General features: G+C 45.9%; 2 protein-coding genes across 5 annotated transcripts; both read right to left on the reverse strand.

Moving 5' to 3' along the window:
• Window positions 1–387: 387 nt before the first annotated feature.
• On the reverse strand, window positions 388–12,934 carry ezrb (ezrin b). Its single transcript, XM_052052538.1, has 13 exons — window positions 12,732–12,934; window positions 10,392–10,475; window positions 7,876–7,971; window positions 6,990–7,264; window positions 6,308–6,391; window positions 6,084–6,230; window positions 4,880–4,976; window positions 4,525–4,688; window positions 2,762–2,892; window positions 2,417–2,577; window positions 2,058–2,150; window positions 1,527–1,973; window positions 388–1,418 (listed from the first exon to the last, which is right to left on the reverse strand). The coding sequence occupies exons 1-13, from the start codon at window positions 12,741–12,743 to the stop codon at window positions 1,254–1,256; spliced, it is 1,956 nt and encodes a 651-aa protein (XP_051908498.1). The 5' UTR covers window positions 12,744–12,934; the 3' UTR covers window positions 388–1,253.
• A 1,078-nt stretch (window positions 12,935–14,012) lies between these two features.
• rsph3 (radial spoke head 3) lies at window positions 14,013–16,883 on the reverse strand. Of its 4 annotated transcripts, none has more exons than XM_052052570.1 (8): window positions 16,454–16,883; window positions 15,976–16,061; window positions 15,672–15,821; window positions 15,440–15,585; window positions 15,132–15,335; window positions 14,693–14,855; window positions 14,525–14,611; window positions 14,013–14,233 (listed from the first exon to the last, which is right to left on the reverse strand). In XM_052052570.1, the coding sequence occupies exons 1-8, from the start codon at window positions 16,570–16,572 to the stop codon at window positions 14,163–14,165; spliced, it is 1,026 nt and encodes a 341-aa protein (XP_051908530.1). In that variant the 5' UTR covers window positions 16,573–16,883; the 3' UTR covers window positions 14,013–14,162. The 4 variants fall into 4 exon arrangements, with proteins under 4 accessions (XP_051908530.1, XP_051908531.1, XP_051908532.1 ...); XM_052052571.1 differs by having other exon boundaries at window positions 15,672–15,816; window positions 15,980–16,061; window positions 16,454–16,874; XM_052052572.1 differs by having other exon boundaries at window positions 15,672–15,816; window positions 16,454–16,470.
• Between the last annotated feature and the right edge of the window lie 1,101 nt (window positions 16,884–17,984).

Consider the following 17,984-nt stretch of genomic DNA (forward strand, 5'->3'; position numbering starts at 1 on the left):
TTCATTTTCAATTTCAAACCAAGTTGACTTGGTGCTCAGGGCTGTTTTGTTCTTTTGTGTATGTCACTGGGTGCCGGCCCGCAGGGTGTGTTATGTATGTTCTGGCGCGGATGTTTATGAATTTACAAGGAGTGTGAGTGTTAACTAGGAGACAGGGTGTGTTTATATGCCTATTTGGATGTGTGTGTTTCGGTGTCTGACTGACTGTGGAAGAAGGCTGAGATTGGCGTGTAGCCACCAAGCATCACTTTCCATTACATTACATGACATCATTGTTGGGAGTCCTTTGCAAACTTTTGAATCATCAATCCCGCATTCAAAACCATCGTCAGAGAGAATTTTTTAGCGGTTAATAATGTGTATGATCACAAACACACACCAGTCGTATTTATTTATTCATTTTATTTATTGGCAATATGTCTCAAATGTAGAGATGTTTACATTACAGTTGTTGCCGACTGTCAAAGTGAAACCAAAGTGGCCGAACTGCTTCGTGAAAATACTTCACAACGCTCACCTCAACGTCAAGGAGGTCTCACACACTCAAAAAACGGCATTATGTGTTCCATACGTGTTTTGGGTTTTTTTTTCTTCCTTCTCAAAGAGAAGTCTCGATGCCTCACCGTGCGTGAGCATCAGCTCACAAAGGCACAAGTGCTCCAGTTTTAAGCGTCGGCCCCGAGCTGAAGACAAAGCGACGGCTCATCCTCATTTCAGCCGAACGGCAAAGTAAACGAGAGGCCACACGTGACTCCGTATGTCAACTAAAGCGCAATAATTTACAATTTTTTTTCCTTTTTTTTGTCTATTGATCTGAAACTATAAGCAGGGAACGTAAGACACTGACATTATTTTGGTCAATATATATATATAAATGTTTAAATTTCATCGTTAGCAAAAATATACAAACCAAAGATGAAACACCCTTTTTTTTTAAATGTCCCGTATACTTTATACATATTAAACCAGGTATGAATTTAAATGAGCATAGAGTCATCTAGTGTTCAAATACAACGCAAAAACAATCGTCAGCCCTTTCTGAGTGGTCACTGCGAGTCATTTTCGTTCTGGGTCAATAACGGCACTTCAAAAGAACTTGCGTTGGTTCGATTGCACTAATCTGATCAGAAACTATTTGGGCGCCGCTTTTCTGACGCGCCGACTGTACGATGCCCCGCGGTTGCTACTTGTGAGCGCAAAAGGCCGAGTGACCATTCAGAAAGGGGGCCAGGAGTGGCGCGGGGGCTCCTTCCTTACAAGGCCTCGAACTCGTCAATCCTCTGCTTGGTGTTGCCTTGCCTGATCTGCCGCAGGGTTTTGTATTTGTCTCGTCCTTCCCGCACGTTCGCCGAATGGAGGAGGTCGTTCTGGGTGCTCTTGGACTCGTCGCGCGCCTGCGCCAGCTCGGCGGTCAGATCCTGAAGGAGAGACGGCGAGGCAATGAGGCAAGACGTCCGCTCGTGATATTATCGAACGTGCGATGATGTCCGACCGCGCAAAAGTCTGCCCGCTTCTCGAGCGCTTACCCTGAGCTGCTTCTGCACGCGTTGGTTCTTCTGGGCCTCCGTCTGGCGATCCTCCTCCTTGTGATAATTGTTGTTGTGGATGGCCTCGTTGTGCAGGTCGGCACTGTACATGCTGCCGCTCTCGTCATCCTCGCTGTTGTCGTCAAAGTTGTACATGGCCAGAGGGGGGGGCGGCGGCAGCGGCATTTCCGTCACCGTTTGCTTCGGCGTCTGGAGCTGCGCCTGCTTCGGCGTCTGTAGCTGCGCCTGCAACGGCGTCTGCGTGGGCGCGTGCATCGGCGTCTGTATCGCCGTCTGCGCCGGCAGCGGCGTGAGCATCTGCATCTGCATGGGCGTCAGCATCGGCATGGGCGTCATCATCGGCATGGGCAGCGCGGGCGGGGGAGCCATCCTCGCCATGTTCAGCTCCTGCTTGGTCTTGATCAGATCGTCCTGGGCCTCTTTGGCCTGATGAGGAACACAGCGATGTGTAACGGCCGTTTGCCTCCTCTCGGAACGCGTTGGGTTTCTCAACCGCTCCGTCAGTCTCACCCTGAGCTGCCACGTGTCCACCTCACTCTCCTTGCGTTTCCTGGCCTCCTCCAGCAGAGTGATTCTGGCCGTGTGCTCCTTCAGCTCTGCAGCCTGACGCAAAAGGTGACATACTCGAGAGGCGTGGCCGTGGCAAAGTCAAATCTCAAGACTCAAGAGGAGCAGCGCGGTTGTCGTCCCGGCTGCGGAACGGCGGACCAGCCCCCTGGACATCGCGCCCGCCACCGCCACCGCGCCCGCCCCGCCCCTCATTAAACGATTACATTCTGGCGAGTACCAGGCCGCACCCCATCGCCGATTACGTTTTGGCGCATAACAGCCCGTCAATGACAACTTTTCAGCTCCAATAAAGCACCGACCAGCTGTTCCTGACCAATCTTCTGGCTCTCCGACTGGCGAGCCAGCGCTTCTTTCGCCAGCAGGGCAGCCTGACGCTCCGCCTCCAGTCGGCTAGCCTCTTCCTCCGCTTTTAAACGTTCCCGATCCAGCATCACGGCCCTCTGCGTCTGCTCCTGCAAATCTGAAATATCAACAGAATCGATATGGGGGATGATTGTTGCGACAACGTGTATTTTTGTGCTGCGGAAACGACCGCAGCGTGTGGGAATTTGTTACGGACGCAAGTCATCATAATAAAAAACCAAGGGAAAGTTATTCCCCGCGGGACTCGAACCGCTTGCCCCGCTTTTTGACATGGTCCCCACCGTGCTCTGCCTTCCTGATCTTCTCCTCAAACTGGTAGAGCCTCATCGTAATGTCCTTCTTCTCCCGCTCCATCTGCTCCTTCTCCTTCTCCACGGCCTCCCTCCTCTTCTTCTCTTTCTCCAGCTGGGCCCTGCAAGGGAAGGCATTTGCCATGAGCCCAAAAAAAAGACGCAATGCAGGCCAGGAGGCAGAATGCAGAAATCCGAGTATAGGGATGTTCCATACCATTTTCTTTTGTTTTCACACCCATATGAAGTAACCGATACCATTAGTACATTTGATGCATCAAATTTCTATTAAAGTAAAGATAGTAGAGCATCCACAAAAGGGCGCCGGTGAACGGTATCCGTGACTGGTATCGGCAGCAGTCGCCGTCCCTCGATACCTCAAAACAAGGCCGATACCGGTACCTGGTATCAGTACTCATTCATTCATTCATTCATTCATCTACCGAGCCGCTTGATCCTCACTAGGGTCGCGGGGGTGCTGGAGCCTATCCCAGCTGTCTTCGGGCAGTAGGCGGGGGACACCCTGAATCGGTTGCCAGCCAATCACAGGGCACACAGAGACGAACAACCATTCGCACTCACACTCACACCTAGGGACAATTCAGAGTGTTCAATCAGCCTGCCACGCATGTTTTTGGAATGTGGGAGGAAACCGGAGCACCCGGAGAAAACCCACGCAGGCCCGGGGAGAACATGCAAACTCCACACACGGAGGCCGGAGCCGGAATCGAACCCGGTACCTCTGCACTGTGAAGCCGACGTGCTAACCGCTGGACTACTGGGCCACCCTGGTATCAGTACTCGTCCACCCTAAATAATTCTCACTTGTAAAATGACCGTGATTATTACATCGCTTGCGCTCCACGTTTCCTCCAGCCACATTCCGCGATCTGATGTTTAATCATATGCGGATTAGCGGTATTAAGGGACTCATTACAAGTCAGCCTGCTACTAAATAGCCAGCTGCCCATGCCCAGCACGAGCGCTTGCTGCTATTGACCGCGCCGTCCGCTTTCTTACGTCAGCGTGTTTAAATAGATGTAAAAGGGGAGCCCGGGGGGGGATCGAGATCAAGAAGGAAGACGAGGAAAAGTGCGCTGACTGCCCAGCGTACGACGGTTTCCCTTTTGTACGCGTTAACGACGCCGTGTCGAGTTTGACAATAACAACGGGATCAGCTTGCGGTAAATCGGCTTCGGTCTCGGCGCTCTAATGGGCTTTAATCCGCTCCGTGGAGGAGAAGTTTTGAGAATTGTCGATACAATACGGAGAAAAAGAAAAAAAAAGATTTCGGTGCTCCGTGCACCACCTGGGGGGGGAGTGGGGACTCATTAGAGGTGTGCAAGGATTACTTGGAAAAATTCATAAGAAGCCTTCCAGGGACAGCGGTTACTACAGTGGACGGCTTTTCAGGTTATCGGGTTACAGGGGGCATGGAAGGGTTGCGGGGGGGCTGGGGGGGGAACGAATCACATTTTTAGGGGCCATGTTGTTGTGCAAAGAAATAAAAACTTGGGCTCATATAATCACTCCATAAAGCTCTATAATTACGTTTAATCATCATTCAATTGAGGAGCTAAACTCAAAGCCACTAGGTTGGGCTCGCCGCATTTCAGGTTTTCGCCAAACGTACCCCACCTCTGGCCTAAAGTCAGCAGGGAGCGGCGCTATAATTCGGACAAGCGCTCGACAGATGGATGCGGTCCGACGTATTGAGAGTGACATCGCGTGCTCTTTGCCCGCCTTGGACATACTTCTCCTTAAGTCTCTGCAGTTTCTCCTCTCTGGCCTGCGTCTTCATCTGCTGCACCTCGATGGAGTCCGGCTTGCGTCGGTTCATGTAGAGCTCGTGGTTGCCCATGCACAGCTGCAGGATGGACTTGTTGACGCGTAGCCTCGGGGAATAGAACACAAAGTCCTGAAGGAAAGAAGAGTCAAGAAAAGAATAAATTGTCTTTTTTTTTTTTTTGCACAGCATGAAACGCGCAGCAACCTACAAAATTGCGATGCAACAAACTCACCACAGGGATTCACTTTCCGGACCCTTTTCAAATATCAACACGTGTAAAAAGTCGTCAGTGCGGCTCAAAGAGCAGAAGAATGACTCACCGGTGATCTTTTGTCGATGGGCTTGATGGTGAACTTTTTGTCATTGAAGGAAACGTTTTTTATTTCGCTCCAGGGGAAGCCGATTTTTGGCGTCAGTCTGATGGAGCAAAAGGCATCAAAGTGTCACAGCCAGCGACAAATTTGACGGCCATTGGCGTCAATCGGTCGGCGACGGCGAATAAAAATAACAACGATAGGGAATCCACTGTCGCGGGTATGAGGGATTATTTCAAGGTGTGGCTCGCTTCTGTTTCTCACTTGACGGGACACGGCAGGGCACAACAATCAACTGCGCTGTAATAAAGAGCGACATGCGCCTCGTGGCGAAACTCGCGCTTGAAAGTGCACCGCCGAAACTGGAATTTCACTTCGTGACTCCCGCTGACACACGCTTGTGGAATTGAGGCAACAATGTGGATGTCGTTTCGGAGCGCCGTGACGAATCTTTGCGTCGAGAAAAAAAAAAGTGTGGCTTGGGAACTCATCATTTTATCTTTTGAGTCAAGAGGTAAAAAAAAATCTAAATCAAAAATCAAATCATAAACCATCAGGAGAAATTAGTTTACGTCAAGCTATACTTGTAAAGCGCGATTGAAGGAGAAAAACGTCGAGTTCAGCACGCAAGGCGACACAATTTTGTGTTTTTTGTTATTGTAAAGTGTCCTTGGGTGTCTTGAAAGGCGCTTATAAATGTATTATTATTATTATTATTGTCATTACAATGCCTCGCAGCTCGGAGCTTCGCGGGGCCACAGCCGCCCTCGTCGCAGAGCCGCTGGTGTAGGTCGGCCTCGCATTCTTAAGTGCCGCGCGGCTTGAAAAACCAGTTGGCGTCGCCGTGGTGACGGCGGAGGTCACCGCAGAGGAGAGGCTTCGCTCTTGTCGATAGCAAGGTTGTTCGCAAAACAAGCTCCGTGGCCGCATCACGCCTCGTTTGTTGACATGTTGTCGTGTGGATTCGATGAAATTGCAGTCGAGGCGAGCAGGTGGGGGTGCGGGGGGGGCTCAGCAAAAAGGGATGCAACGTGTTTTTCATGGGCTTCTTCTGGTCCGTGTTTAGTGTGTTACGCACCAAAAAAAGCGCAGTGACCACTTGTCGCGACCGATTACGAGTTTGATGTGCGATGCTAATTGGCTGAGAATTTTTGCACAGTCTCTAAAAGAGTTTTTTTTTTTTTTTTTAAACCATCAATGTTATGCTTACTTGTCATCCTTCTCGTAAATGTTCAGTCCCAAAGCATCCACTCCAAGCCACAGCAGCGTTCCCTTCTTATTCTTGATGTCAAAGTAGTTGACGCCATACATCTCCAGGTCCTGCGCGATCTTCAGATACTCCAACATGGCGTCCTCCCTGGAAGCGCGCCCCGCCCCCTCAAGTTGAGCATCGCGTACGACGGGGTCGGCACGTCGGGCGACGCACGGACTTACTTCAGCATCCCGCGGTGCTCCTCGTGCCACACCTGAATGCGCTCCTCCCACTGCTCTTGCGATAACTTGTGCTGATCCAAAACTCTGCGCGGACAAGATGGCGTGGAAAGACGTAAGAAATCGATGGAGAATATCGAAGATTGATACTTTGGAGTCAGGTCTGCTTTGTTCCAAACGGATCGCCGTCAAGCGTCGACGCAGAGATTCTTTTCTGCTTATTAACCTGCCTCGTCAGCTCATAGTTTCATTGACCGCATTCGGTAATTGCTCTTAAACCTTTGACGAAATAGTTTGGAAGGATGATGTAACGTCCGCGTGGGTCCTTTTTTCCATCATCGATATCCCGACGCGGCTCCTCCAACGGGATGTTTGAAGCTAATTTCCCGTCGGCGACGGTGCCCACCGCCCTCCGCTCTTCACGATTCAACCTCAGCCCAGTTTCACGCTTTGCTTACTGAGAAACTCGGAACCAGCGCAGAAACCATGATTCATACGTGACCTTTCTCTTTTGTTAGTCTGGTTGACAGGGAGGACAGCGTCGTTTCCTTCGGGGCAGGTTTAACCAGAAGAGTGACCTGCTGGCTGTGTGTGCAATTTTTTTTTTCCCCCCTTCGGAGGACCGCGTATTAATAAATGTCATATCACCTGCAAACAGGCTTCAGACTTTTCCCCCTGACCTCACCTGCGGGGCAGCAGCCGTTCGGAATGGAGATATCCCGGCGGGTGCGCGTCTTTGTCGTAGTCGCCATACTTGGCTTGAACCGAGTAGGACGCCAGCAGCACGGCCGTTTCGGGCGGGCAGTACACCTGGTCGCTCAGGATGCCGTCTTTGACTTGCAGGAAGAAGAGCTTCTGCGTGATTTCCTGAATCAGCTCCTCGTTGACCTCCTCGGGAAAGTACTTGGCCCGAAAATTAAAGTGCAGCGGGTTTTCCTTCCTCACATCCTGTTGGACCACCTGAGAAGGAGGAACGAACACAAAACAACACATTTCAATCATGAGATTCCTTCGATTTCGTCTTAAAAAGGGCTGCAAACAAATCGGCCAGCACCGGGATCGGTCAAATTTTGTCAATCTGACATCTGTTTATCATCTTCAAGACTCATGTTGTGACGAAAGATATTGCAAAAGGATACGGTTGGTTAAAAAAAAAAACGGTCGCATTTGTTCGCATTACTTCCATCATGCGGCAGACTTCATTCATCTGATTTACAGATTAGACGGGATTACGAGCCACTCCGGGAATCCGGTGGCATGCAATTTAGCGGCGTTGACCATACAACAGAAAAGTTCAAGCAAAGTTGAACACTCCGGCTGAACACACAATATACCCCTTACGCAACCAGTACACACAGAAACCAAAAAAGAGCCGTGACACACATTCTCTATTTTCTCCGAGGAGGGGGAGACGCTGACCACAAAAGAGAATACATCTTGTGTATTATGCTATTATTATCCTTAATGTGCCCACGAGGGAATGCATTTTTCTATCGTTTCACTACATTTTGATTTGGCGCGTTGCAAAATCCGGACCGTTTTGTGAGTGCGCTTCAAATTCCCCATCTCACCTTTTTTTCCATTTTGAGCCATGCTAAAAAGTCTTTTGCATCCAGATACTGGAGTCCAAAGTACCAGACCTCGCGTAAGCCGACTGTTTTCACCACCTACGGATAAAAAGCACAACAAAAAAAAATAATAATTGGGGGAGGTTTGGATCGGTTTCGACTGAGGAAACGCTGCTTAAGGATCGTATTTAGTTCACCATTTAGTTCACCTGAAATGAAAGCTCTTCATTCCACGTGAAACATAACACAACAAGCCCTTTCATGGTTGCAAACCGCCGCACGGAGCCCTAATAAAGCTCTCGGGAGGGAAAAAAAAAAGTTTCATTGACTTAGAAGCTGCCACATTAGTGACCTGCCAACGACATTAAATCCACTTGCACAATTTAATAAGCGCCAATACAGCAGCTGTATAAAACAAGACCAGATTTCATTTTCGTATCATAATTCTGGTTGTCGATTGCAGCGGTCAAGGCAGTGAAGTAAGGCCAACGATGTCATTCGAGATTGAGAATTAACATTCTTAAAATTGCATCAGTTCTGGTGAAAAGATTAGCCCAACAATCCCGATGTAAATCCGGAGGGCTAAAGTCTGGCGGAGTAACATTTGGCCGCGGATTTTTCCGCAACTTCACTGGATGCCGAGCGCGTCTTGGTTCTCGAGAAGCTTGCCGGAAACCCGAGTGGAGGACAGAGTTGAACGATTTCGGGGGCTAGGTCACGAAGGAGGGCGGGATGGAGTCTATTCCCACATTTGGTTGAAAGAACGAGATCCAAGCGGCGGAAATTAGTTGAGAGAAGTGGCAGAAGCAAATCTTTTCTGTTGCATGTGTAAAAAAAGCAAGTGGAACCCTTGCGGGTTGGGCGACACCCTTCGTCGGCGTGCCAAGCGAACACTTGTCAGAAATTGCCAGTGGCACCTGTCAAATTCCCATCAAGATGCTCCGTAGTGCAAATCACCGCATCTCAAAATGCAAATGAGCTCGAGGAGGCACGTTGATGAGTCTGGACGAGCGACGAGCAAGCTTAAGATGAAATGAGATGAGCCGGAGGGTGTGTCGGGGAGCGGCAGACGCTTATCTTCTTTGCTATGACAGATGCTATTTTCTAAGTCGCTGATCCGCGCTGAAAGCAAAAGGCCCGCCGCTCTCTTTGGGAAAACAAAAAAGATTACGGCTGGTGGCGAGGGGCACCGCCACCTACGCCGCATATCAGATGCATTAATCTGCCATAGTTGCTCAAAACTCAAGCGAGCATTTCGTGTAAATCGTTGATATGAGAGCAAGAGGGGCAGAGGGCTGCCACGCTGTTTAAAAAAAAAATAAAATACATTTATTAAAAAATATTTAAACGGCTGTGACATGGCAGGAAAAAAAACCCTAAACAGACCTCCATTGAATTTAGAGTACAAATTTTGTGAATGACTTTTCGCCAATGTAAACTTGAAAGCGCCGATATGTTCAACAATCATGTTTCTCTAAAGAATCCAGAGATAATGCCGAATGGCAGTTTTTAAATCATTATTTATCATACCGCCGTTCGTTTTAATCTTTGCGGTTCTGTCACTCTGCTGACAAAAGAATTGAGCCGTCGATGGCGTCGGCCATTTTGTACCTTGACTGTAAGCTAGCAAGTCGGTGAACGGTGCTGTTTGGTCAGCTTAATCTTGTTCATGCTAATTCAGCAACAAAGGTGTTGTTAGAAAAAAAATCCAATTCCCAAGAAACCCCAAGAATATAACAAACAACCAAAACCCTGTTCCTCCATTATAACTAGTTTTTTTTTTTTATCTCTGCAAGCTAACCAAACAGCCGCCTTAAATTGCCGTAAAAAATGTGGAGAATGGCTGTCGCTCGGTTTGGTCCCATTATGCTTGGATGGGATTGGATTTGATGAACTCAAAAGATGAGATGTAGGCTTGGTCCGCTGACAAGCAACCACGACATATATAGCATTTGGCTACGCTAGCTATTGAAAAACGAGTTTGACAGGAAGCGCCTAAAACAATGCCTTTCTTCCCCCGGTGCTGTCACACGGCACCAAACGAGTTCGACCTTCATTACAAATCTCAGCTGGGGCCTGCGGGATCTCAAACCTAAAAAGTTCAACCCTTTGCGGACCATCGGTGACAAAAAAAAATATGTTTGACACCAAACAAAAGCCGCGCAGTCGTTCGCTTGTCGCCAAAGGCTCGTACGCCGGCATTCGATCCCGCTTGTCCGGCGCGCAAATGAAAATCTTTTTCATTCTTGCTTGGAATTCGACATACTCGATGACGATATGGTAAGCCATTTGCAAGCCATGACAAATTCGATTCAGAGGTACGGCGCCACGCAACACGAGATCACCGTGACGATAACGGCGTCGGCGGCCGATAAACATCGGATCAACGATAAATGATACTGTTCACATTTTAATTTCCTAAACAGTGAGTGGGTGGAGTTTCCTGACAGGAATTTCGGTGGATTTCCAAGAACGAGTCATGCGTGCAATACTGGAAGCGGAGATGGTGTGCGGCATACCTGATCAAACACGACCTTGCCGTAAGTGCTTGACAAAACTGCAAACTCCAGCTCCGAGTCCAAGGCGTTGACGTTAATATTGACCTGTGGGAGGCACACACAAACGTCAGAGGATTTAATAATGCAGTAGATGAAAAGGCGGATGAAAACACTGTTGACCGTGCTTATTACCACTCAATGAAATGAATACAAAAGACGCGACGTGACCTGCGGAGGCCGGAACGAAGCCGAGAACGGAACGCTTTGGCGGCATCTTTCATCGCCAGTCCATCATAAGCGGCTGAATGGACACGCGTCGGCCGAAGCGGCGACCCGCCTGCTTCCAATCCACTTAACCGGCTTTGATTTTTGCCGGGAGGCCAAATCCAATGGCAGCGTCTCATCATCAAACTTGCCCCCCCCCAGCACTGACTCAAGCAAGACGCACGCTGTAATGAAGGAGAGAACGGCTCATACATAGAAAGCGAGCTGCTGTATTAGCATTGACAGCATTTAATGGCGGGAGAAGTTTGAAAAACACACGCGCGCACACCGGCCAATGGAAAATGTGAATGGCGGCCAAGATGGTGAAAAACGACAGTTAGTGATATGTGATCTCAGAGCAGGTCGCCCAACGGGAAGTCACGATTAACCGAGGCCATTCGGAAACGGTAAAGAAAATAGAAGTGGGCTTCAAATCTCTGACCCGATATTGAGGTGAAAGGTCAGATTTGTCCTAACCCCCCAAAAAATGCTCCGTCGCAAGGGTCAGCGCGTGGTTTGACATTCTTCACCCGACGTCATTTTTAGAGCTGCGCTTGGGTGGAACGTGACTAACAATCAGCCGGTTCAAATGTCAATAAGTTACAACGCATTCATCAGGGCGTGCGCGTCAACATTTCAAGAAGTATTTTTGCGATGGGGTGTCACATGCATGGCCAACGTACTCCAAAGTTTTTTGGTGTGTGTTATACAGTAAATTGACTTATTATCATGCAATACAATGGCAAACTTCAATAAATACACTTCTCGGTGAGCCTAAGGATTTTTTGGGGTGGGGGGAAATAAATAAATAAATACTCAAGTGAGGCGAGAAGGGAAAAACAAAAAGTTACTCCAAACTTCATTTCAACGAGCATGAAAGGATTCATTCTGCAATGCTTTTTCTTAGGCTTTTGTAACAACACTAATTGGACCAGTAGAAGGCATGCCATTCAAATTCCAACCATTAAAATTACCGGGTCACTATGCGCATCATCAAAGTTGTAAAACGGTGACATGATTTCTATTTTCGGTGGTGTGTCGCAATCAGACGGCTTCATCATGAGGCTCCATTTTGACCATAAAGCAATTCAAAATCCGCATAGGTGTCATGACGCCTTCCCAAAGTTAACGATACAGTATCATGGAAGACAAACTGACTCGTTTCTGTTGTCACCTCCACAGCAACACGCACAAAAAACCCAAAGGTCATTCTAAACAAAGCAACAACACGCATTATAGCCATGGCCACAACCTGTTGACACATAAAGACACTCGGCCACTCCTTAACATTTTGAATGGGAATAATGAAGCGCGCTTTGGGCAAAATCTAACATTTTCACTTAGTGTTTGCACTCTCCTATGTATGGAATTTACCTCATAGAAGTACTATGTATAGCCCAGTTTCCTATAGTAAAATACACAAGACGCTCGAAATGCCAGCAACGAGTTTCCAAAGTGATGTTTGACTGTGCCGAGTGTAATAGCAGGCCGGGGTGGGGCAAGCTAGTTCGGAGCAAAACCTGATCTGTTAGAAAACACGGGAGAACTTCGTTAGCTTGCTTTTTTTTTCCACCTCCAGTGAGAGTTTGGCAGGGAATTGTACATTTGAAATATAGCACCACACAACAAGATGAACTTTTAGGCAAGCAAATAATTTGTTTTCGGCCAATCTTATTAAATTGGAGACTCCCATCCATGGCAATGAAAACAAGTGACTGAGTGGCTGGCCTTCAAATGGAAACTTGTTAGTTACTCTGACTTAATGTTTAGATCGTTAAAAAAAAATCTGGTTAAGAATGGAAGTAATGAGACACAAATCTATTAAGATCCCTGAAACACAGTCTGAGTATATGATTAAATATTATGAAGATAAATTGTAACCATCGTCAGTATAATCATAAACCGTAAAATATTGGGTTTTAATGCGGTTTAGTGTTATGTTTAATAGCTTTAATTTTAGTATAACATCCACATTAAATGTTTAGAAATTAGTAAATCAACCTTCTCAAAATACAGAAAATGGGTGCTTTTTTTTAACGCTCAGGTGAACTCAAGACAAAAATAAATAGGTACATTAAAAACACTGTAGTTACTCACAGCTTTCGGCATTTTGTGTCCTTTTGCCGCCTTTCGCCCGAGAAGATGATATTAATCGGACCCCGTGTAGTCACGGTACCTTCGTGGAGAACGAACAAGAGGAGAAACTAGTTTGAGGCACTTGGGTGTTAATGCAAGACGTCGGAAGGGAGCCTCTTGTCGATCCTGCAGGTGACAGTCATCGTCAACATTAAACGATTCCCGCGACTGACAAGTTGGCAGTAGCCACGCATAAGAAGCGCAGGAAATGCTTAAGATTGCATTTCAAAATAAGTGTTATCCCTCCATTGGATATTTTTTTTCAATCATTGTTGAATATGTGAGTACGTAATAATTAGATACATGCGGGATTTTCACATTTTTTAGCTAAACAGATTGAGAACCTTTCACGATCCGCATTCTTACTCCGCCTTTACTACTTTTATTGTGGAACTTAATCCCAAACATATAGGAAGATGTGTAGTTTATAGTTGAAGAATTTTAAATCTTCGTTAATGTGCCTGCCTCACCCAATGGGCATGGTCACAGACATCCATGTCTATCTTTGTCTCATTTCTTTACCTTTTCTTCTTCTTTATTACGAACGATACTCGGGGAAAAAAGGAACAAGTTACCTTGCGTCATTCAAATGTCATTATATCTGTATGATGTCACTGGACAGCGATTTGTTGGGCTTATAGCACGGAGCAAGACACAGTCGTTCTTTTCACTTTTATTGATTAACGATGGACATTTATACATTCAATCTTGTATTTTTATTATTCTAGTGCCTGCTTCGTGTATTGATTCACAACATAGGTAGGTAGCGCGACCTTGATGTGTCCTTATGAAGGTATTTCTTGAGCGGGTACGATTGCATGCTGCAATTTTAGCAGGGAGCATAATGAAAAATATACGCTGAACAATGAATCGTACATTTATAAGCAAAGTCTACGATGGTAAGACGGATCTGCAATTTTTACTTAGGAGTTTCTCAACCGGGCAGGTGCGCGTTGTCCGCCCACACGCGTGCGACAAATGTGCGTCGGTGACATTGTGGTGTGCTGACCAATCGGCCGACGGTATTAAAATAGACGCCTATAAAAACCGTGCTCGGTCCTGTGTTTTGACAGAAAGTAAAATCGTAGTTGAATCATGAGAATATATACCCTTAGCCTGAAATTGACTGCATTGCCCGTGACTAAATTGCAAGCAAACTGAAAAGTTACTCTCTGAAACCTTGAATGAAAGCACAAGTAATTGATTTTTGCCTTCCCAACATGCTAAAAAAACACACAACATTGAGTTGGGCTGAGCAAAATGAACAAACACGGCATACCCGAGACAAATTGTCTGTTTACTCTTAGTTATTACAAACAAAATCAAAGTATACTTTGAACAAAACACAAAGACCTGTGAGAATAGTTCATTCCGTTTTTAAAATGCAAGCCTCTACTTCTCTGGCCGCGTTTCCAAGTTTGTATAGAGTGGCAGTTTTTTCTGGGCCACATCATGAATGAGTGCTGAAATAGACAAGAAAGGTCAAATTATTCAAAAAAATTTCTCACAACTCATTCATGACATAAGAAAACGTCCGCTAGGTGGCACTGTAAGAGCTGCAAAGTTGCAAAGGACCGGAAGCTGTGACACACGCTGTTAACGCCATACCTTTACTCTCATACAGTCGTAATTGACATAAACAACCAACAGCAGTAAATCACGCACACAAAGAAGGAATTATGTATGTGTATTATTTTAAGGGTTGCTAGGTAATTAGTAAAAAAAAAAACATCTGACGACGCTTTCAAACTTACCGTCCAAGAGCTGCCTTGCAGCATTTCTCTTTTCCAATTTGCTGTTCACCTCAGCCATCAGCCAAGGAAAGAAGTTTGTCTCGATGTCTGAAAATCAGAAGCACATGGAACCCACGCCTTAAGAAGCAAACACAAAGTACGACTTCATTAACTGCTTTGGCACCCAACCTTTCTCCACGGGGTCATAAAAGAAGCCGTGGATCCTGAGGGACTGAAAAACGGTTGGGACAAGGTCAGCCAAGTACTGCTGGGTGTAGGCGCGCGCTGCAATCTTCTCCACAGTCTCTTTTTCCATGCTCAGTGCTTCCCTCTGTTGCGCAATACGGCGCTCCTGAAGAGAGAGAAAAATTCTCTTGTAGCAACCAGCCATTTTTTTTTTACAGCGTTTTTCCTCATTCAGGATTAGATGGAGCCTGTCCCATGTGATCATTGATGGTGATCGTTTCAAGCTTCTGCTAAGCTTGCTGATGAGTTAATTGTTTGAATCAGGTGTGTTGGTGTGTGCAGCCACAGCCATAGACCTTGACAGTGAAGTCTTTCTTCCCATATTGTATACAGTGAATCAAAAATAGTATATCGCTAACCTTCTGCTGGCGTTTTTGTCTACCTTTTCCTCCCTGCGGCGTCTCTCCTGCTCCTGCAGCCGCTGCACTTCAGCCAACTCGGCGTTGCGGAGCTCCTGGAAGGCCCTCTGCTGCGCCCTTAGACAGGCCAGCTCCTCCTCCTCCATCACCTCCAGTAGAGACTGCTCAATGGTTTTGCCTATCAGGACCTCCAGCAAGGGCTGCACCTCCCTGTCAAAGTCGAACAACTGCGAAAGACAATCATTGAAAACTGTTTTTAATTATACATTGGAAGCAATTATTAGTATTTTCCTTACATCATACAGGGGGATCAAAGTGTAAAAGCGCCTACCTCCCCCTCCTCTATTTGTGTTGCGACATCTTTGCCCGATTTGGCGGGTATAAAAAGCGGCGTTGCAGGTCTGTCCAGGAGTGGATCAGTCTGGCACTCGATATGTGAAAGCTCAATATTGTAGCTCAATTCTTCCAGATAAAGCTCTGAAAGAAAACAGAAACGTTGACTCATAATGGACTGAGCAATCACAGACAAATGTGCCCCAAAGGTCGAGAGGAAAACAATAAACCTGTTTGGACAACGTTGTGTTTTCTGCCTTGGACGGCCTCCGGGGTGGACGATCGTAGCTGCTCCTTGGTCTTGTTTTTATGAGCTATGGCTCTCCTCCTCAACTCTTGCTGTCTTTGCATTTCAGCGAGGTCTTCCTGCACCATCTGTTCTTGTGCACAGGAAAACAAGAATGTTGCAAAATCATTGCTAGGGAAAATTTCTCTCTTCCCTCAACTGCGCAGGAAATACCAATGCTGCTAACATGAAGACATCAGTTAGATTTGTTCTATTTTATGTTTTTTTTTTCAAAATAATTTCTGTACCTACAGTTGATAGGAAGCGTTGGGCGTAAGTGTTTCCCCTGATGACACGCCGATCATACATGATGTTTCCATAAGTGCTGTGCGCCCTGTTGACAAGAGTGATGCTGTGTAAATGAAAAGCTTGACATGCGATTGTCTAACCCATGGTGCTGGGTCCATATGGTAGAAAGAGAGCATTTAAAGGTATTCAGAGACATTTCAATTGATTAAACCAGTTATGTAATACAGACAGAACAGTGGAGACAGAATTAGAATTGCAACCTGTAAAACTATTAGTATTAGTAGCAGTTTACGTATGACAATAGACATGAATCGATAAGAGACTATGAAAAGCACAAAATTGACAAATTGAGTGTAGCATTTCACTTGAATTGCATTATTATTATTATTGCATTTACCTAATTTGACCTGAGTCTATGTTACCAATACCAATAACAAGAGTGAGCGTAAAAGTTTGCATTTTTGGAAGCGAACATACTTTTCTGCCTTTTCGGTCTGCTTTTCTCTGTATTTGGAGCGGTTTTCAACAGGCCTGGGGCGACTGGAGAAGGTGTACGTTCCGTTTGTGCCTTTCTGGCTGCGTGAAATGAAAGACATTGTTTCAACCCTTTTTTTTCCCTAAAAAAAAAAACAAATCCGATGATGTTTACTGCTATTAGCTTGCTCGTGTGGGGTCGTGAGGAGCGCAGAAGCAACAAGCTACCTTGGCAACCGTGACCAGGAAGTGAAACATAGCAACCATAGCCAGAAAGTAAAGCAAGTGTCGTAATGTACAGTTTTGGAAACTGGACGTGTTGTTTCAGATGGAGCAGGAAACAAAATTATATTTTGGGGTCCTATATTTCCATCTAATGGTATTAAGAATTCATACAGCCACTAGCAATTTGATACTCCAACAAAGGACTGTGGTTGATTACGCTACATTCCCAGTGAGGAAGCACAAAATGAAATCCTTGTGTACCATTTATGGCAACTCAAATTACAAAGATTAAACCTGCATAAAAGTATATTTCGATTAAATGATAGCTTTTTCAAACTGTTAGCTCACATTTTAATCCTGTGTACCATTTATGGCAACTCAAATTACAAAGATTAAACCCGCATAAAAGTATATTTCGTTTGAATGATAGCTTTTTCAAACTGTTAGCTCACATTTTGTCGTGCGATATTTTAATTGGACTATTACATAACACATTCTTTTCAATTTTGTTTAATAATCACATAGCCAAAATAGTATCTAGTATCAATTGTAGTAATAATTTGCAAACGTCTGCATCCGCTCACTCATCTCCGTGTCGTTACATAACCAGCCGTTCCAATAATCACAGTTATGCAATGTTTCTGGCAAAGCTAGCACTTTGTTGACACTGTTTACAACGGAACACAAATAGCCAAACAAAGCAGGCCATCGCCTTGTTCGACCCGTGTCATGTGTTTTCATCATTGAAAGAAATCCTAAATTTGCGCTCAGATGAGTGCATTCACTTCTGTCACAGTGTTAACGCTTGAACATTCACTTATTGTGAAGTGGCATTGCAGGCTAAATAGTAGGTGGCCTACTTTGGCCTCTCATTAGTCCACGATTGAGATTATGCAATCGACAGGGCATGAGTCCACACATCATTTTTTCCCTACTCACAGCATCATCTTTGTTTCACACTCCAGGCATCCCTTTCACAAGAGCAATTGGCACAATTGGGGTCATTTATTTTAAAGCAATAAGAAAATGAATGTTCATGCATTCGACACGCTACAAAAAGTATTGAAAGGGGAAACGAGTAGTGCAGCCCTGTTGAGCTCCATGATTTCTTTACTACTTTTGATAAGCTTAATTAAATATGAAATGCCCAATTCCAGATGTCGGAGCTCATCGGTTCATCCAAAATGGATCCATATCATCATTTTGTTGAGCATTACAGCCACTTGCTGTTATCAAACACGGAAGGAAGCACATCGAAGGTCACAGGGAGGAACAACAATTCAGAGAAAAACCAAATCCGTCCATGTGA

This window comes from Hippocampus zosterae, chromosome 19 (genome assembly GCF_025434085.1).
Source record: "Hippocampus zosterae strain Florida chromosome 19, ASM2543408v3, whole genome shotgun sequence".
Lineage (NCBI taxonomy): Eukaryota > Metazoa > Chordata > Actinopteri > Syngnathiformes > Syngnathidae > Hippocampus > Hippocampus zosterae.

What these genes read in the sequence shown, in the direction of transcription:
- ezrb (XM_052052538.1), bottom strand. An exon ending in GATCAGGAAGGCAGAGCACG is followed by an intron (nt 2,578 to 2,761) that starts GTGGGGACCATG and finishes TTGATATTTCAG; the next exon opens with ATTTGCAGGAGCAGACGCAG. An exon ending in TGGACACGTGGCAGCTCAGG is followed by an intron (nt 1,974 to 2,057) that starts GTGAGACTGACG and finishes GTTCCTCATCAG; the next exon opens with GCCAAAGAGGCCCAGGACGA.
- rsph3 (XM_052052570.1), bottom strand. Translation starts at nt 16,572, where the DNA reads ATGTCTTTCATTTCACGCAGCCAGAAAGGCACAAACGGAACGTACACC. An exon ending in ACGCTTCCTATCAACTGTAG is followed by an intron (nt 15,822 to 15,975) that starts GTACAGAAATTA and finishes CCTGTGCACAAG; the next exon opens with AACAGATGGTGCAGGAAGAC. An exon ending in CACAAATAGAGGAGGGGGAG is followed by an intron (nt 15,336 to 15,439) that starts GTAGGCGCTTTT and finishes TGTCTTTCGCAG; the next exon opens with TTGTTCGACTTTGACAGGGA.